We start from the raw sequence: 21,466 nt of genomic DNA on the forward strand, positions 1-21,466 counted from the left end.
TTGTATCATGACACCTCCATATTAGTTTATAGTCGAACATAAATTAGTCCAAGCGTGACATACACCAAAAAAACAAATATTAAAAATTCCTTTGTCTTTTCGAAGAATCATTATTGTCGCGATTATATGGCCGTTTTCTACTATCTGTACCAGTCCTCTGAAAACCTCGGTTGCCGTTAAAACTATTATTATTATTGAAACTGTTATTACGGTTTCCGAAGTTGTTACCGCGGTTTCCGAAATTATTGTTCCGATTAAAACTATTGCTCCGGTTGCCGAATCCACTGTTACTTCCGCCGAAGCTATTCGATGCAACACCTTCAGCAAGTTCAGGTAGTTCTGTAATTTGTTCCAGCGTGGCAAACTTATCGCCCTTCCAACACTCCTAAAATGAGTAAAAGCAAAGAAGATATAATTTAACATTTTTTGCGGGAACTATTAAGTTTATGCGATTCTATAGCGATCAGTTTTCGTATTAATTGCGCATGCGTACAAAGATGATTTATCGTAAACCATAGCCTTCTGAATAAGTTTTCAGTCGCATTCAGTTTGTGGCGGTACAAACGCAAATTAGTCAGGTTTTTTTACTCGTGCAGAATATTGTTGATTTCAATGACTTTTTTGTTAAGAATATGCTATGCTAGCGCATGCGACCAGCTACTTCAAATTTCGTGGGCTAGCACCGCAAGAAATAAACATATGAATGGATAAACGAATGAATAAATGAATGAATAAATAAATGAATGAATAAATTAATAAATGAATGAATGAATGAATGAATGAATAAATGAATACATCAACCATCAAGACAAACTTACCTCAATCACTTTCACATTTGCTGTTGGTACATCGAACACACATCCCTACGAGATGACATCACAGCATATTTAAAATGGATAGGAAGAAATTGTTGTATCAAGAATAAGTATAACATTGTGCGAGGTACATCATACAAGAAAAATACAGAAAAAATCAAATCAATGCGTGCAAAACGGAAAAAGAAAAAGAAACATACACGAATAAACAAACAAATAAACAAATAAACGAACACAAATATAAACAAGTCAACTGGGGTATGACACACAAAAAAAAAGAAAAAATAAATTTTTACCAGTTTATCCTTGCATATTCTCATCCCACGTATACTATCCGTAAATTCTTGATCGAAATGACGTTTCAATATACTCCAGATCAATCCACTTCCACGCAACTCCCAATTTTGCTTCATCAAGTAAGTAGTGTAGCCCTGTGGATAAAAAAATACCAACTCGTGCATATCATATTTAGTCATTATTTGGTTTATCAATGTTAGAATAGTTTCTGAGTAAGCAGTACTCATACAACACAGCATGAAAAAGGTTTTTCGTCATGATCACTCGTAGAATAAGGTAATTACCGCTGGCATAACCTGTTCGACTATGTATTAGTAGTGTATACCGAATCTTTACATGTAAAAAAAAGACATCAGAAATTTTAATTCAATGACCTATAACCAAATAAATTTTAAATACTTAAATATGTGACTCAGATATTAAAAGTCTAAATTAGTTTCAGTGAGAAAATGTGTCCGTCTCTTTAACAATGTTTATGCGCGAGAAAAAACATTTACCGAAACACGAAATATGCGATATATAATGGACGGCAACCACCTAGATTTTTCCACAGGCTACCGGCTGGTCTAGTTAATAATAGCTGTATTCAGCCTGTATGTTATTGCGCAAAAAAAGCCGTGTTGCGGAAACGCGAAATGAGATATAGGAACGACGGGCGAACGCGTGAATTTATCCACGGGCTAACGACTAGCAAGTTAATTGGTGCAAATACAAAATAATTTTAGCACAACGTCAACATTTCTTTTCTCACACACATAAAGATAGCCTTCTTCCTCCACAAACGACAATTTTCAATTACCCTCCACTTTTCAGTGCCTAAGAGACACTCCTTATCACGATAAAACATATGTTCCTGAACTTTCCAAGAAAAGTAGACATTACTGAAGGGTTAAATAACTTACTATTGTTTCTAGTATGTTCGAACGACATAGTATGTGCAAACGACGACGTTCTGATCACAAACAGTTTGCAATTAACCGAGAAAATTGAACGGTTAAATAGATATTTTAGTTTATGTTGTGTCTTTACAATAATGCAAACTTTCAATGTTTTTTTGTTGTCTATCCACGTAAAACGTCTATGTTCATTTAGGGTTAAAATTGTAAAAAAAAAATATTTAGTTAATATATGTAAATAAACATTACATGAAAAAAAATGAATAACAGAACTTACAGCTTGTGAAGTCAGCATTGAACGATTGACAATTTCTGTTGTGCCAGATATAAACGCCAGTGCAGCAGCGAGAGCATTCTCTGCGCCCCGTTCTTCTATAAGAGTTTGGGCGGAAGGTAAGAAATATTTAATGACGTCATCTTTTACCTCATCCAATGATCTAAAATACAAAAAAATGGTGCAAGAAGGGTAACTACATAATCCAAGGTCACACCAAAAACATTCACGGGTTTTGCAGCTAAACATTGAATGAAATCCCCTTGTTAATTCACTGCTTACTCCTTGCTACGATAACTTTCGTTGCTATTTCTAGTTTTTCAAGATCTAGTTTCTTGTAGGTTACATTATTTAACAAATAAGTAATTCAAGTATAGTTTACAAGTATAACTGTGTATTTCATTAAATCGCATCTAATTTTGGGGTTTTTATTTAACAAAATTTCCTAATACTAGCCTGATATCCCAGCATTAAGGGAAATGTATATTGCGCCCCATTTAAATTCCACCTTGAGATATACCTTATTCAATTCATTTTCAGAATTTGAAATACAATTTTGCTTATCCTCATCTTCGCAGAAAAATATTTGGCATGAGGTATTTTCTACCTTTTTATGGATATCATTTTGGCAGATTTTGATTAAATTCGGCATAAATCCATTTTTTTTCTTTCGAATATTCTTTTAAAAATATTTTCCCCGTGTTTGTCGCTTAAGGAATACATAAAGACCTTTCCAGAAGTGATAATATAATAACACCAGAGAAGCTACTAATTTTGACTTGCAACTCTTAGATAGGAATGGGACAGCAAAAAAACAAAAGTTTTTTAAACCTGAGACTGTAAAAAAAATTAGGCCAGTTGGTTTCCTGTTCCTTTAAATTTTCGTGACAAAAAAATAGCAGATGAATACCTGACTGCATCAGATGCTGACGAGCTGATGATGTCTGCTTGTTGAGGTGCACCTATACGTGTGAATGTTATACCCTAAACACAACGACATAAGAAATCAAAGAATGTATTCAAATGATCTGGAATTAACTGAAGTGGTAAGAAAGAAAGTTGTTTTATAAGATAAATTTCGACACAGCCGAATGTTTTTTTAAAACACGATAAATGTATAAATGTGAACTGAACTCCTGGGTCAAAGTTTGTCTCCAAATTAATTACATTGTCGATGTTCAAAGTGAACTTTAATCTTAGAATTCAAACTCTCAAAATGTGCTTTGTCTCTGACTTCAGCATGACAATTCCTCTCACATTTCGAGGCCATGAAGTAAATTATTCCATACTTCAGACTTTCTGACTAGCAGGTGTTAAAAGCAAAGTACCGAAAAAGGCTTCAAAATATTAACCGTTTGTCCATTTTGAGCTTATTGCAAAGATAGTTCTGGATGATAAGTTAACTCACAGCTTTTCTCTCCACGGCTTGAACGCCATATTCTTGGCCTTGTTTAAAAAAGATAACACATTTCCCTGTTCTTCCAGCACGACCAGTTCGACCTGCACGATGTATGTAAGATTCCACGTCCTTAAAAAATAACACGATGTAGCATTTAAACAGAACAGTACTCAGCAAATCCGGAAAAAAATATTTGTTTTTGAAAACCTTTTTTTTAAACTAGTCGTTAGCCCGTGGAACAATTCATATATCGCATTTCAGCTTTCCGTAACAAAACGTTTTTCTCGCGGACGGACAGACAAAATACGACTATTATTATAGAGAAGCACTGCATAAATAGACGTATGTTTCAACAAGATATAATACGATAGCGTCTAAATCACTATAAAGCGTACATCTTGCTTGGAAAATTAAGCTGTCAGACGTAAAAGTAGTTTTACATTTTTAAAAGTTACAAGGCTGTTATTAATATGTTTGTACAAAATGCCAAAGTGCGATTCGTCAATATATTAATTTTGTATCCAATCGAGATCTAGTATTATTGATCCAAAATTTCTTTTCCATGAATAATTTGAAAAAATTTTACACAGTTGTGGCTTGTCTGTGCCAGGTAAAATTTCTTTAGTTTTAGTGACATTCTGTGAATCTATGGAAGTCACTTGACCTAAATTTTCTGCCAATTAAAAAGCAAATAATGTAAAATAGGAAATCACCTTCGGAGGCTCAGTCTGGATAACTAAGTCTACTTCTGGAATATCAAGTCCACGTGCTGCAACATCAGTGGCAATAAGGCAGTTAAATTTACCATTTCGAAAACCCTACAAAAAATAATAAAGTTAATATTAAAAATTGAAACAGATGTAATAAAGTGGCATTAAAAGGCTTTTATGAAAGCAAAACAATCATTTGGCTACTGAACACAGGTCTCTACTTTAGGGCTGATTTCAGGCCCCTTTTGCTGAATAAAAAAAGGCAAGCAGGAAACTTTCTGAGCATTGCATTAGTAATTTCTATATTTGGTCTTATCGTTTTTTTTCTTTTTGTTCGAAAGTGGGTAGAATTATATCAACTCATACTCGAAATCAAAATCGAAAAAAAGAAAATATTTTTGTCCAATCAGAAGGTACACAATTTGCTGATAGAGCAATAATGTAAAAACAAATCTTAAAAGATGGCCTCCGCTTGATATTGGTAAATGTCTACTCCAAAACTTTAGTAAAACTGAAATTAAATGAAGATGAACCGTAAAATTTATTTCAATTCTAGAAAGTTTTTTTATTTCATTTCAGAAAGAAAAAATATCTCTGATTCTTTTGCCCAGCCTTGGTGAATCCTTTCTTATTCAACAATTTCGTTTAAGTGAAACCTGTTGTAATTCTTATTTAAGATAGATGTACAAAGCTAGATTGTTTAGAATTTTTTTGGAATGATTTTTTTTTGATTTTGCGTCAGTTTACCTGTAAAGTGATTTCTCTTTGTTTTTGTTGAATGTCTCCATGTAAAACTTGTGAATCCTGGAAATAAAAATACAATACAAAAACAAAAAGTAACAACAGTAAAATGCAGGCTAAGGGTTAAACTAAAAAACTTTTTTTTAATAAATCCAACAATGCAGAAAATATTATCTGTATTTATTCGAAAAAAAAGGTGGCATGTTCTTTTATAAGCACATTTATGCTTAGAAATTTTTTAAGCATATTTGTTTGGCCTTTGGAAATCCGTAAGATGTGTTTAAAGTTTAAAACTAATGACTTGTGCGAATTTTATCACTGTTCGTTCCCTTGTATACATACAAAGCTCAATTAAGGCAACGTTAAAGTTGTTCGGTCGTTTCTCCAACAACATAACATAAACATACCCTAAGCGTTGTTTTTTTTTTGCACAAGAATATCCTAGCCTGATTATAAATTTTTACTTGTTTATAAAAACATAAAAAGACAACTACAGCAAAAGCACATCATGTGGGTCACGATAACTATAAAACGCATACCATGTTAATGACAGAGCTTAACGCAAGCTCATTGGCTTCTTGTTTTGTTGAGGTGAATATGATAGTCTTTCCAAATTTCCCACCATGCACCTAACAAAAATATTAATTTTATAACAAAACATTCTAACTTATAATGAAAAAATCTTTTTGAATGATGTATGGAAGGATGGAGTTGTATTTTTAAATATTGTTTACTGGGGAGGAGAATATTATTGTGTTAAAGTTAATATAAAGGTGTTTCTGTGGAGTGTAAAAAGCCTAAAATAAATTGTTCTCGAAACCAAACCACTACAGTTTTTTGGACAGTGCAACCACAACTGGAATAAAAAAGAATATAGTGAACCTACTTGTATAATATCTTTTATTGTGGCTGGCCGTTCCCAGTATGAACATTTTATTGCATTATGCTAAAAAAAAAAAAGAAAAAATTTATATATTTAACCTATTATTCTGTGTGATGAACTGAAAACTATGTAGCAGATCTGTTTAACAAACTTTATAAAGTTCTAAATAAGACTACTAGCGCATCCATTCAAGCAAAACAAAACGTTTATAATTATTCTTGTTGAAATGGCCTGCAACCCTCTTGCAAGAATAAATTGAGTGAACACTCCTTTATTTGAATTTTTATATTGTGTTTTTTTAAAGGAGGTACAGGTGATACAGGTGAAGCAGATAATTAAAGTTGACACATTTTTTCTGACAGTGTGGGATGGAAGAAAGCAATGTTACGCCTTCTTAAAGAAGAGGGATTAATTTGACTTTCCAAACAAAATGTGAATGCAGCAAGGACTTATGGTTAGTTTCGACTCAATGGCGTGTCTACTGGCAATTCTACTGAAACATACCAGATTGAAGGACAACAAGTATGGCCTTGGCACGTCGAACCATGTGATATAGACGTAGGAGAATGTAATTGCATAAATAGGAAAATGCATAGTACAAATTATTGCACCTCATGTTCAACAAATTTTTTTTTTCATTTTTATGGCTGTAAAAATAACAGAGCAAATTTTAATTAGAATTTTAACAAATTTCATACCTCAACAGTAGTTGATCCTCTATTGATGTCTGTACCAACAAGATCGATCACCTTCATATTCTTACTCATGTACTTTTTAGACGTACTTCGCACCCAGGGCGGAACAGTGGCCGAAAACAAAAGTGTTTGTGGTTTATTGTCTAAACAAAAGCAAGCCAAAATAATTTTCAAAAATACGAAATTTACATTTTTGGAAACATACATTAAACAAAAATCTATATTAAATCTTTTCGGCATTTTGTATTTTAAAAATCTATAATAGTACTGATGATGGCGTAAGCCGAAAAGCTTTTACTTTTAAAAATATATATTGATTTTTAAAAAAACAAAATTCTATTGTTTTAAAAATATAAATTGATGCACTTTTAAAGTAGAAGTGGTCGATTTTCCGAAAGCGCATCACAAATGAAGATTCTTACAAGTTAATACTAAAAATTTTAGTTTTGTAAAATTCAAGACTTTTAATAAATATTTTACATACAAAAAATACTTTAAATATGCAATGAGTAGAATAGTTGTTGTTCAGGACACGCAATAATAGCACAGATAGCACTTCAATGTCTCATTGAAATTACACTAAACAATGTAGATTTTGTTAGAAATACTATCAAGTACCTTTTGTGTATGCTTGAGAAAGTATTTCGTCAAGAGACTCTTGAAAACCCATATCCATCATACGATCAGCTTCGTCTAATATCACATGCCTAAAATCACAAGAACAACAATATATGCGAATCTGAATTAAGTTGTTTTTCACGGTCACAAAAATCGATGCCTTTTGCTGCATTGTACACCTTCATTAAAAAACAATAGCTTAATAGTATTGCAAAAAAATGTTAATAAGTAATGTAAAATTATATAATTTTCATAAAATGAGATAAGTATAATACAACTAGTTATTACACCACGCGTGTTTGTCTGTCATACATGTTCTAAGGATTAGATAACATAATTCAAGATTCACTATTTTGTGCATTTTCGGAAGGAAAATCTATTTGGTAGCCAATTCAAACAAAATGCAGGTATTAAATAGAGACTATTAAACTAACCTTAATTTTGACACATTTAATGCGCCTTTTCTTATATAATCTAAAATACGGCCTGGTGTACCAACAAGCACATCGATGCCATTCCATAGTTCGCTTTCTTGCTTGTCATAGGAGGAGCCACCATAGAAACATGATGCATTCATCTTTTTTGACTTATATTTTTCCACTTCTTTGTAAATCTATATGTGAAAGTCAACTTAACATTAACATATTTATTAGTATTTAAAGTAATATGCAAGTATCATATAAATTAATTAAAGGGAATTATCGTTACTAGATTTGTTTTTATCAATTGCAAAAAATATTAGGTTTGTTTTTATGCAGTTTAAAAACGCAACTTTCTGATGTATGTAGTTACAGGATTGGTTTAAATGCTCAAAATAAGCTACTTATGCCCGCAATTAAAATAAAAAATTCTTATGGATTGTTTTTACTGTTAGATACCATAAGAAGTAAACACACCTTAGATTTTTTCACTCCAAACCAAATTGCAAATTATTGTAAACAGAACGTTGTATACCATATATTGTGAAAAAAAAATCATAAGTAAAATGGAGCAAACCTGGATAGCTAATTCTCTTGTTGGTGCTAAAGTCAACACCTAAAAATAAAAGTGACACAATAGACTTTTTTATACAGACAGTACTTTAACGCAGCCGACAAATAAGTTTTATTTTTGTTTGCCTCAGCAATACTCATTTGCATTTGTGTCTAAAGCCTGAAAGGCTGAAAATAGAATGCACCTTCTTGTAGCTAAAAAATTATGAGTCTTAGATTGATTCCGTTAGAAACATAGCACATTTTTCAGGACCATGGTTGATGGGTTTGAATTTTGACAGTAATTTATGGTACTGTTTCAGTACAGGTATGAAGCCTACTTCGCTAAATAGCAGTGACCCAGATTATTTATACAGCTCAGAGTTAGAGGGTTTTCTACCCTTCTTATTTATGAGTCAAATTTAATCAACACTTAACAAATAAATTATAGCAAAATTAGAGACTTTGTTAGACCCTACAGGTGGACATTTCATGAAAATGGCCCAAGTAAGATAGAACATTAATACATACATAAACAAAGTGAAAAACTCACAACAGGTGCCCTTTGTTTACCATTACAAACATTGTCCTCATCCTTTCGAATTATTTCCAATACTGGTAAACAAAAAGCTAACTAAAAATATAATAATGAAATATAATTAAAATATTATTATAATTATAATTAACATAAAATAAAGTAAATGCAACAAATTTTGTAAACGTGATTGTAAACTCACTGGATACACTAATGTTACATATTTAAACAAAAGGTGCTTATTAAAAAAAATATAAAAAGGGAAAGAAGCTTTTATTTTAGGGGGAATCTGGCACAGTATTATAAAATGCAAAAAAACAGAAAAGTAGTAGACTACAACTATTATATATACTATATTATATATACTGGCTTTACCGTTCTTCACAATGCAAACATTAAAAGGTAAAGTTTGAGAATGGTAAAAGGCACAATACTTACAGTCTTTCCAGTCCCCGTTCCTATAATAAAAGAAGCAAGTTGTTCATTAACTTTGCACATTAACTACAATATTGTTTCAAAGGTGCAACATTGCTTAATAGTGTGTTGCTACATACTTCAAATATACTTTAAATTACGATCTCTCCCAGGAGGACAACTCTCGTTTCTTTTCTGCTTTGGTATCGTTCTTGTTTTAGAATTTTTAAATTGTTTGCATTTCTTTATCGAAATTAAAAACTGAGCTAAACTTATTATTGAACTAATTTTTTTTCACTGCACCATAGTAAATCAGTGCAACATTAAAAAAACATCCTATCAGCGCAAAATCAAATCCACAGTAAAGATTTTTTACATCTGCCAAGCGCCAAATGAAATCTGTGTCAAATTTTTCCTGAGAAAGGTGAACTTTTTTGTGATACTGCATAGAGGTAAGGAACAACTCACTTGCTTGTACGATCAAGTCCAATCCTTCCTGAATTTCATTGTAGGTTTTATATTGAACAGGAAAAAGCTCTTTAACACCATTGGCTAAATAATAAGTTCACACTCGTTTACATTGAATACATATACCAATTGTTACAAGCACATTTAAATTGACTTCAGTTTTCATTTACAGTTATGGTAGTGATTTTTACGTAGCAAGATTTTTGGTCACATAGTGAGACGGCAATATAATGTGCCTTTTAACCAGAAAATTCTACAAGAGTATGAGAATAGGGATTAGTATTTGATCAAGGAAAACCTTTTTAGCCCAATACTTTGATACCCAGGATACCAATTTTCTAATATGGACAAAATTTTGATATTATATTATGTTACCAAAATCACCACAAATATGTTGAGACATGGTGACAAATTTAGATTATTATTAATTCATATAGGCTATAATTCTATACTAGGTTCACACAATTTAAACTTGTTAATGCTTAAAGTGGACAAAGTAGGTTTAACTCACCTAGTAGCTTTTTAACTGTTTTCTTTGATATCTTAAAATTTGAAAAATCTCCTTCACTTAAATCTGTTTCTTCTTTTACCTAAAAATAATAAACCTAGAAGTTCAGTTTTGTTTATTACCTACATTTTTAAATTTTGTTGGGGACGTAACTATAGCCATGTAAAGAAATTAAATTTACAAATAAATAATCCCTTTTTGATTCAGATTTTCTCTTTATAGATGTATTCCTTAGAATGTGGCATTGCTGTTTGACAGCAATTATCCTAATTCCTAACTAAGCAAACTATTTGCTCCCAAATTATGGCACTGATAGACACAACCTATTTATAAAATTAGTAAAAGGAATAGGAGTTCACAAATCATTGGAGACATTTTTGCTTTATACGATCGATGGTTTTGAAACGAATTACAAAGTTTTGTTCTTTATACAAATTTTGGTGATATTATCCCGTCCTATGGTCCCATTTTAATAGTTTTAAATAGTCTACCGTATTTTCCGGTATATAACCCACGGGTTATAAGTTGAATTTTATGAGTTCCACCGTTGGTGCGGGTTATATTGTGGTGCGGGTTATGTGATAAGTTTTATATTTTCTGTCATTTATTGTGAAATTTAAAGTTTATACATTCAATGAAGAAAATAGTACCAATGGGATGCATAGCGTGCATTAATATAACTGCATGCGCGAGCCTATATTTATGTAATCTTACTTTAACTACGTAATTTAATTTTTTTTACACAGTTAAATTGCTTTCTTTAATTTTCTATTGCTTGCCATTGCTAATATTATGAGATCTCTCTGAAACACAATTCTGGAAATCATTTTTTTTTTGTGTTGAATGCAATTCTAATCTGTTTATATCTTTGCAATCACATTGAGCACATTGAAATGATTTGCTTTTGGTAATAGAGCAATATAGCAGGTTTAATTGACACGTATTTCACAACCTAGTGCCCAGGACTTAATTATTAATTCCTGTTAAAAATTTTGAAAAATGGTAAAATTTAAGTATAGATAATAATTTTTTTTTTATCTTCGCTACCTTCGAACAACAGGTGGTCACTGAAAATATCAAAAATAAATATAAAATACAATTGATAAGACACACGCAACTATCTCCTCCTCATTGCCGCCATTCATTTTATTATGCACACTGTGGTTGCTGAGATATATAACATAATTCTATAAACATTAGAAAAGACCGTTCCATACATCACTGTTACAAACAATCCATGATAATTATTATGTTGTAGATTTTTATGACAAAAAAACTTAAATATACACAAAAACAGAGATTTTACTTTAGGTTTATAACCTGATAGAATGGGTTTTTGTTTGTTTGTTTGTTTAATCGCATGTACTTTAATTCATTATTATTTCGGCAATCAGAGACTAGGAAGTGTTTGGGGTTCACTTGTCTCCAGCATGGAAAAACAGAACACACGCACATGTTTATAAAATGACTAGGGTAAGTAAAAATACGCTGAATTTTTTTCTTAACATGATGCGGGTTATGCAAAGTGCGGGTTAGTAACACATTGATTAAAACTTTATGCGGGTTATACGAAGGTCCAGGCTATCTGATAGAATCTAGTTTATAACTCCCTAAAAAAGCTGAGCTGCGGGTTATACGATGTGCGGGTTATATATCGGAAAATACGGTATGTGGATGCTTTCGCTTTATACGATCCTGTTTTAATGGTTTTTGAATAAATTATGGCCATGTTATTACTTCTACGATCTCGGTTGATGTCTTTTAAATGAACTATATGGCGGTGTTATTTCTTTCTATGATTCTGTTTCATGGGTTTTCTTAACCAATTCTGGTGATGCTTTGGCTTTCTATGATCCCGTTTAGGTGGTTTTTAAATGAACTACAGCAATATATATAACTTTTTACAATTCCGCTTTGATGATTTTAAACAAATTACAGTGATGTTATTAAATTTTACTATCCCGTTTAGATGGTTTCTGAATTAACTTCTATGAAGAATATCCGCATAACGTGATAACATTTCTTTCGAAATTGGCAAGTATGAGAAACATACGCGTTATGTTAGACGCAATTTTAAAATGACTTGAACTGAAACAAGTTTAAAAAAGTGGTGGGATAGAGGATTCCTATGGAGACGATAATAATAAAATATAACAGGTGATAAAATTTGACAATAAGTTATCAAATTTATATCTAGTCTATTATAAACCTTTGCTGACCTCATTTGCCAATTCAGCTTCAGATTGGGATCTTGTTCTTGGTCTTCTTCGTGGAACGTCTTTTTCCTTTCCGTCATTATCAATGCTAATATCCGTCTTTAATTTTGAAACTGTCCTAGAAGATTTTAAATCTTTCCCCTTTTGAACCATGGTAAGCTCGTGTTGGTGTTGTTGTAACAAATAGCGTCGACAAATCCAGTTAAAATGGTAAATTTTCTTACTTTGCACTAAAAAATTAGTTCGAGTGTTTACATGTACAAGAAAACGTGATATCAGAGAAGCCATTATATAACCTCGTTTCCATTTATTTCAAAACAAAATAGTATATGACCTGAAAAAAATAGGAGTATTGGCACTAGGTTGACAGATAACAGCAGTCTTTTGAATTAACAAAAAGTGAAGGATGATCAAGGCAATACTAAATTAAGCAATCGTTTCTAAATTTTATATACATCCATTGTATCAAAATCCTTTTCAGTGAAAAGGGATTTGTTTCAAAACGCTTTTTTACTCGCGACAACATTGAAAATGTCCAATTTGTATACCAGGCACGTTATCCGAATCGGTTAGGATCTTTGTTACTAGTGTAAACAAAGATGGCAGACTGTAATCATTCGATCTTCTTCATAAATCTTTTGCGAATGGAGCGAATATCATTATTATATATTTTTTATTAACGTCCTCGAAGGTCAACCCTTTTAGGGTTGTGATTAAATCAGGCTAACTACACTAGAAACGTAACGATTCTTAATTAGGGGCAGCGCCAATTCCCTTTTAGCAATTAGTGAAGAACCAAGAAATGAATAATTTTTGCGGACATGTAATTTGCCATTTGGCTCTTAAGAATCGTAAGAGAAAATTAAAATATACAATAATTTAGCTACCTAGCTAGCAGTTTTGTTTTCCTTATAGCTAACTAGCTAATAGAAATGTGCTTTTAAAAAAAACAGCATTATACCATTAAGTTTCTTTAGCTAAGGCCACCCTCAAAAATATATTTGGTTAGCGTCACCTGACCGACTCACTTTGAAAGGCGAAAGTCGAGTCGGGGAGTCGGTAAATTTGTAAATAATAAACCAAACAATCCACCAACAATCTTCGACACGCAACAAAAGCCACCATTTTCCTTTTCGGCGGTCCTCCGAATTACAGTTGTTACCTCTGAATGTTATTTCGATAGGTTACTGCGCTGCGCTATTTTCCTGCTCGCATTACGGCGATGCAAGCGAAAACCATGGGAACAACATTGACTGACAAAAATAGGACTTGAAACAGAGGCTAAAAATACAGCTGGCATACATTTAAAACAAATAACAAAATTTATGGCTGCGAAATATAGTATTTTTGTAATTTCTCGGGAAAAAATTTTATCCGACCCACCGACCCACTTTTGTAATTAGAAATGACGCTAACCAAACATATTTTCTACGGTGGCCTAATCATCTGTTTAATTGGTTTTTACCTGAATTCATACAAGTTAGGATTCCTTTAGCCAAGTTTTATTACAAATGGTTGGGGGGACGTCACAAATATTTGGGTGTTAGTTAGAGTTTTCGGGCTGACCCTAAGAGTTGGTAGAAGTAGACAAAAAATCTTCTATGCTCATGTCTCAGGTAGACAGATGGATAAATAGATGCATATTTTGCATGGGTAGCCTCACAAATATCAAAGTATCTACCTTATCTACACAGTGTTCTATCTCCCCAATTTCCTTCATATGGCTTAGGTTAACCTGGGGATATGGTAACATTTACTTGGCCATAATGAGTCAAACCCTAGTCTCTTGCACAAAGTGTGAGAGTTATAACCACTAAGCTATGACGCCACAAGAGTGATGATAAACAAGTTAATAAAACACACTAAAATAAATTTTGCCATACAACTTGGCCTAATTAATTTTTTTAGGTCATTTAGTAAATACTCTTAGTGTGAAACTTTCCTGCCATATCAACATGATACTATAAAATATAACACTGCTATTCTGTAAAATAAACAGATATACTTAATCAAAACCATGGCAGAATCTAAAAGCTATAATGTTAAAGAACAAGACGTGTAAACAATAAGCAAGGAGGGTATTTCTCTTGGAATAAAATCAAAAGTTTACTCATTTTATGACCATGGAAAAGAACTAAAACTTGCTTCCTATATCCCCTAAATGTTGGTCCAAAATACTGCTTATTTTGTACTTGTTCAGTATTTAAAAAAAACCATGATGTACCTAAATATTGTTTTTATTTTAGTAAAGTAAAATCAGTTAAGTAAAACTCTCTTTACTTTATGACACGATTTTAAAAAATTGACGATGTGAAAAATGAGCAAATCTCGTGGCGATCGTGGGAAAACTTCAAGTGGAAGTCAAAACACGCAACATGTCACACAAAATGCAATTATTCCTGGCAAATTTTTAGAATCCGATTGGTGAGTATGTGTATCTTTGAAAAGTAGACTTAGTCTAAGTGTGAGTGAAATAACAAAAACAGGCTCTACATGATGTTCTCTAGATAAAAATAAATGACGTAATTGTGTGAGAAACTTTGTTGTTCTATCTCCCAAAGTGGATTTTTTCATAGGCCTTACAAGTAGTCGTAAAAATATCTTTTAAGTAGGTTCACATAATTCTGAGAATTTTACTATTGTCACAAAATTAGAATTATATGGTAATTATTAAATAAATATTTCATATACCCTTCTAAATTTATTTTTATGGGCCATTGGACTAATAACTAATAATAATAATAATAATAATAATAATAATAATAATAATAATAATAATAATAATAATAATAATAATAATAATAATAATAATAATAATAATAATAATAATAATAATAAATACCATCATATATATGTAAAATTTTCCAAATAAACATTTTTATGTAATTCCGTTTCTTTCTACTGCTTTCAGGAACGAGCTTGTCGAGATTGAATCAGGTGAAGATTTTATCTGTGATATTGTTGCTGAAATTTCTCAACTTGCCTGTGATGAAGTATTCAAGAACGCCATACAGAAACGTGTTCAACCCTATGCTGTAAGAGGTGCAAGAGAAATTTTACTTGAAATATTAGAGGTAGGGGTACACTATGTCCAAACGTTTCAACTATTTATTGTCTCTTTATTCTTTTTCAAAAACATTTTGTTACAATCTATAAATCTCAACTATCGTATTGCATGTTTTTCATGTGTATGAGCATTTCCATTGCAAGACTGAGGTATTATTTAAATGAAATCTGGAGTGCAAGAAACCGTTTTAATGAGCTAAATTTAAAAAATTGATTGTCTTTGCCAGACCAATTTTGAATCAAACAAATGTAGAACTGTCCACTCTGTCAAGAAAGTCAGAAATTGTCAGAAATTTCGGAGATATAGGCAAACAAATGTACGGAAAATTAGTTCTTGTTATGAAATGTCAGGAAAAAATGACAGGAACTTTCAAAAAAGTCCATAAATGCTTTTCATGATAAAAATCACTTTTTATCTTCAACTTGTATTTCTTTTCTTCAGACAGCTTGTCAATCAGCTAAACTGTAGTAGCAGAGAAAATTAAAAAAAATGTCAGGATATTTAGCTAAAAAATACCAGAAATATGAAAAAAATCGAGGCCAACTTCGGAGTAGACACCCTGCAATGTCAATTTCATAATAAGGAGGATTGAGTTCAATCTTTTAATGTTCAAATATTTCATAGCATGAAACATTGATTTTTTGAAAAATAGATTTTTTGTCTTACGCTTCACAGTGTTGGTGGTTTTAGGATTTGCGATGTTTTAATATTTCATTTTTTATTTTGTTGTTAAAAGGCATAACATCCAAACCTTGATAGCGTGCAAGTTGGTGTTTGTGAGTTTTTTCTAAAGGGTTCGCATTTGTACTTCATACACCATAATGTTGCCTTGAACATTTCAAAAGATAAAACATATATATTTTATTAAATTTCTTGGTACCTTCGCAAACCCCTGCATCGATACTGTGTAAGCATGTTCTAAAACATATTGATATATAGAACCAGCTAAGGTAACATTGTGTTTTAGTGGAACTTTTTGGAAAATGATGAAGGAGAGCTCGACATAGACACTCCATCCTGGTGTGAGGATGATGGTGAGTAAAATTGTTGTTTAGAACTCTTTAATTATAGTCTTTAAACTAAATAAAATTAGTAAAAAAATTATTGTATTGTCAGACAATTGATTATTCCTCATATTACATTGGCTTTAATAAAAAATAAAAAAATATATACCATTTTAAACAATATTTTGGTGACAGTATATGCATTCTATCACTCCTGTTATTTCTGCTGTGCTTCTGTCTCTATCTGTTTCAGTATTGAATTTTATCTGTTCAGGTAAAAAAACACTGCTGTTAATGAGTGGTAGAAATTTTATCTAAAAAGTATTGACAAAATATTTCTGGACCGAGAGAAAACTTTCTAAGCTTTTCTAGTCAATATTTTTTTTTTCTCAGAACCTTTTTCATGCATTACTGACAGTTGGGCACAAGGTGCGATACCAGTTATCAAAAACAATACCGCCACTGAATCGTTTGAACCAGGAGAGGAGAATATTAATGAAATACCGGAAAGTAATGAAAATGTGCAATTAGAGAATGAAGGCGATCAACGCCACGATGGAGAAGAAGAGAAGAGGTATGGACACGTGTTGATCACAAAATATGTATTTTTTACCGTTTTTTCTTACGTAATTTTGTAATTCATTTTTAAGTGGTGACAGAAGCGACGAGCCAGAAGAAGATAATGGTTGTTACTCAAAACAAAATGAAAATGGTGAAGAAGAAATTGAGGAGTGTATATTAAATAATGATGAGGTGCAACCGGAAGTGTCACCTTCGCTAGTGCTTAAACCACAACCACCTGGAAAGGTAACCTTAATAACCAAATTTTTAAAAGGTTTTGCTTTCTTACCAAAAAATTCAAACGTCCAAAAATTTTCGTTGTCCTAAAATTCAAGGGCCTGAAGTTTTTTTATTGATACATCATTCCTTAGATGGAAAATATATAAGGGAGAACATAAAAATATCTTTTTATATTACAATACTCGCTGTTAAGTCTGTGGACCAATTTAAAAACCGGGCGTTTGCAATCGAAAATTATAATTGCACATATAATCATAGTAATAACCCCCGTCCAAGTAAATTTCATTACTTTATGCTAACAGATGGGCAAGGATCCACAAAATAACAATGCAGGAAATAAGTACAACGGGTGAGCTTAATTTTCCACAGGCTAGTGTTTCGTTTATATAAGCCACAAAAAGACTTGATGAGTAACAAAGAGCGTTGGTATTGCAATTATAATTTTCATGTATTTCACCAGACAACCTATGTGAAAGCTTGGTAGAAACTCAGTAAATTTTTGTCGTATGAATCTTTGTTCAGTGACAGGGTAATTAAAAAAAGTGTATTTCGAAAATATTTTTGTTTAAGAATCTTGGTAATTAACGTATGTTATTTAGATACCAATAAATTGCGGTAATTTGTCATGTACTTGAACCAGCAAGAATCAAGAGAGAATTTTATAGTAATTTGATTTTTATTCAAAACACGCAGCCGGAGATTTCCGGAGAAGTTTGTCGGGATCTCGCTCTTATTAATAATTATACTGAAAACCAATTCGTGTTTGTAATCTTGTACCGTCCCGGCTAAGCACAATCTCGTGTTTTTTTTTATCTATAAAAACGCCGTCTCAGACTGAACGAGATAATTTCTGCAAATTTCTATTGATACAAAAAAGTCCTCCTGACAAATTTTTCTATAAAAAGCAAACGTCCGATTTCACACAAATAAGCTTGCACTTAAGGCAAATGTTATAAATATTTATAAATATTTCAACTATGCATAGGCTCGTTATTTTCTTTGGCTAATAGTATTTAGCTGGTTTAAAATTTCTTTGACGTTTTTGCTTTTGTATTCATTACTGACGACTAATGATCGAAAACAAAATCGGATAGCAACCGAAGAAGCGTCAATAAATTTCATTTTGTGTCTTATAGAGCAAAAGTTACAGTGGTAGACAAGTTCGTAACAAGAAGCTGTTCCGACCTTATGGTGGATCACTACCTGCTTTCCATTCTATCTCTTCAACACCTGTAACCGATGACAGACCAAAACCCGGTTCTGTAAATCCAATTGAGAAAGTACCCGTTTTAGTTTTATCGGAACTGTTTCAGAAAAGTCAACATGGGCGACCACCAGGTGTTCGAGAAGCTGTATTTGATGAGAAAGGGAATGTAACACGAGTGCAGAAATTGAATATAGAAAGTTTACCCAATCACAGGTATTGAAATAATTAGTACCGGCCCCGCCTATTTTTAGGTTGGATTTACACGAGGCGAATGTCGCTGCAAGAACTATTTTGATTTCTAAAGAAGCGAATAAAAAAAACAAATACATGGTGAATTTAAAATGCCAAACAGAAACACTCTTGAGTATTAAACACGAATGATATGAAGTAGGAACTGTTTTCAAACCAAAACCAAAAATGAAACTATATATATATATATATTATATATATTATGTTATATATATTATATATATTATATTATATATATTTTTTCTTCAAGAAACATGTTGTATCCCAATCACATTACTGGGCAGTAAAGAAATTTGCATGTCTTGATTACTTTTTCTTAGAGTTCGTACAAAATACAAGATTACAGACGCTGAAGAGGACATAAACAGGAAGGGTTCTATAACATCCAAGCAGAGAAGAAGTGTATTAAAGTCGAAAGAAAACAGTGATAAACATAGTAAACCAGTAGCGAACTCAGCAGCACTTCTCCGTAGATTATATTCTAATGATTCCGACGTACTGGCTGGATTACGCACTCCTTTACCTCCTCCTATGGTGAGTGTTTGAGATGATTTGATAATAAGATGTTACGTAAGTACTTCGTTGGATTATTTCAGTGCTTTCGATTGTATCTCTAGATTAATAACCGTATTTTGTGTGTCTTTTCGAAATGATAGCTTATAAGATAAGATCTTTCCTTATTTTTTTAGAAATCAGGGGGTTATTAAAACAAACACCGCATTATATTCGCACCTATAATAATAGTAATAACCCCCGTCTAAATAAATCTTATTACTTAATGCTAGCAGTCGCGGAAGGGTGCACGAAATACGGATGCAGGGAATAAGGACTACGGGCGAAGCTCCTGTGGAAATTCCAAAGGCTAATAATTAATTTTTGAAATATCATCCGTACTAGTTTTTGTATAATTAAGGTAATTATATTTTATTTAAATCTCCCTGCCAGATAATTTTCCTATAACAGTCTTTTTTTCCTATATCTGGCAGTGGTATTTACGTGTGTAATATATTTAGGTTGATGCTATCGATGTTGCAGAAGGAGTTATTATAAGGGAAGGTGGTTTATCAAAACAAGGACCAAGAAAGGTATGTGAAATTTGCTGAAATTAGATGTCAGCAAATTTCCGATGAATTCATTGGTGGATATTTTTCAAACAAGATAAACTTACTAGACAAAAAATTGTCAAATAAAAATGACAAAACTTTTCAAGAGAAGTTGTTTAGGTAATTTTACAGTATACATAGAAAAAATATCTAAAAAAAAACGTAAACAAGAATTTCAAAAATGGAAAAAAGTAACGATCTCACTATAATATTTCCTGCAAAAGTTTATGGTCTGGAGGAGGTTGGGAAACTGAGCCAAGCTAAGTTTCAAATTGAAGCGTGTTTCTTATCGTGTATTGTTCTAAACCATAGATACTATTGTTGTTAACCCGAAAACTTAGCTGATGTTCTTGTATTCTTATAAAACAGTGTTTTTACCCTTTAGACTAGACTATCGTTTTTGAAAGTCGTAATTTGTAAGTTGTAATTATTAGCTTCGAAAACATCAGCAATTTTCACAACAACCTACTCTTCAACGGTCGAGGCTTAGCATGGCCTAGAATGTGTTTTTTATTTCGTTTGTGAGACAGTAGTTCAAACATCTCTGTAAACCCCCTCCGTCTTTTTTTCATGTTTGCATCCATCTACGTCAAAAATCCTGTGGTGAGATTATTTTAACAATAACCCGTTCGTGCACGATGTTTCAATTTATTTTAGAAGACATATAAAAACACGAACGAAGATTTGTATTTGCAACCACTTTCAAGTGCGTCAACAAGAATACTGAATGTGAACGATATTGTCGTCGAATCGACGCCGGCAATTACTTCGTTTAATAATTCACAACCGTTACCAGCTATATCATCTAGCTAATCACACCTGTATATTTGTAAATTGTTTATAAGGAATATTAACTTTAAAAACAACAACAAATGTTTGTAAACTGAAAATTTAGCCAAAAAAAAAGCTTTATAATAGCAGCATACCTTAAGGGAACTAATTTTTGCGGGAACTCATTTTCGCGGAACTAATTTTCGCGTTTTTGGGTGTTTCAGCGCGAAAATTAGTTCCCGCGAAAAAACTAAAAGGGCCTGAGCGCGAAAATTAGTTCCCGCAGAAATAATGTTTTTCTCTCTTGATTTTCACTTTAATGTCGAAATTTAGGTATGTTTTGATGAAGTGAAGACAAATACGAGGTTTCTTCTCTTAAAAACTACCATCTAATGCATGTGGAACGTTTTTTTCTTTATATATTTATCTTGTCTTCTGTCTTCTTTCTAATCAATTACAATAATGGGTTTCTGCGGTTTTGATGTTTTATTTTTTGTTGATGAACTTTTATTTCCAGTAAGATATGTTCTTATATCTTTCACAGTTTTTTGACATTGTTTCTCGGGCTCCTGATATTCTTCTTCACCTGCGCTTTTTCGTCTCTTTCCTTTTCTCACGATTTTTGATGGCTTTGACTTTGGGGTAGATATGTCAATTGTATGGTCGATAAAGAATCCGATAATTGCGCTAGCATCAGGTTCGATATAAAGTAAATCCAATAACACTTCAAGTTTCTCGATGATTTTCTTGTTGATTACTGTTCGTAGCATCATTACGGTTACATTACACGGTATTTCAAGCCCTCCCTGAATTAGAGGAGACCT

The 21,466-nt window shown here is 32.2% G+C and overlaps 2 protein-coding genes across 2 annotated transcripts; one reads left to right on the plus strand and one right to left on the minus strand.

Annotated features, from left to right (window-relative positions):
- LOC130647560 (nucleolar RNA helicase 2-like) lies at positions 1 to 12,743 on the minus strand. Its single transcript, XM_057453461.1, has 19 exons — positions 12,444 to 12,743; positions 10,228 to 10,306; positions 9,717 to 9,800; positions 9,273 to 9,292; positions 8,853 to 8,933; positions 8,325 to 8,363; positions 7,763 to 7,941; positions 7,329 to 7,417; positions 6,714 to 6,853; positions 6,019 to 6,078; positions 5,672 to 5,761; positions 5,139 to 5,195; positions 4,395 to 4,499; positions 3,691 to 3,810; positions 3,193 to 3,266; positions 2,286 to 2,445; positions 1,112 to 1,246; positions 819 to 863; positions 1 to 385 (listed from the first exon to the last, which is right to left on the minus strand). Exons 1-19 carry the CDS (start codon positions 12,726 to 12,728, stop codon positions 80 to 82), a joined length of 2,148 nt encoding a protein of 715 aa, XP_057309444.1. The 5' UTR covers positions 12,729 to 12,743; the 3' UTR covers positions 1 to 79.
- A 1,921-nt stretch (positions 12,744 to 14,664) lies between these two features.
- On the plus strand, positions 14,665 to 20,740 carry LOC130647561 (uncharacterized). Its single transcript, XM_057453462.1, has 9 exons — positions 14,665 to 14,864; positions 15,352 to 15,514; positions 16,475 to 16,541; positions 16,905 to 17,085; positions 17,162 to 17,318; positions 18,449 to 18,732; positions 19,089 to 19,302; positions 19,782 to 19,853; positions 20,529 to 20,740. The coding sequence occupies exons 1-9, from the start codon at positions 14,758 to 14,760 to the stop codon at positions 20,682 to 20,684; spliced, it is 1,401 nt and encodes a 466-aa protein (XP_057309445.1). The 5' UTR covers positions 14,665 to 14,757; the 3' UTR covers positions 20,685 to 20,740.
- Positions 20,741 to 21,466: the final 726 nt, after the last annotated feature.

This window comes from Hydractinia symbiolongicarpus, chromosome 6, assembly GCF_029227915.1.
Source record: "Hydractinia symbiolongicarpus strain clone_291-10 chromosome 6, HSymV2.1, whole genome shotgun sequence".
In the NCBI taxonomy this organism is placed as follows: domain Eukaryota; kingdom Metazoa; phylum Cnidaria; class Hydrozoa; order Anthoathecata; family Hydractiniidae; genus Hydractinia; species Hydractinia symbiolongicarpus.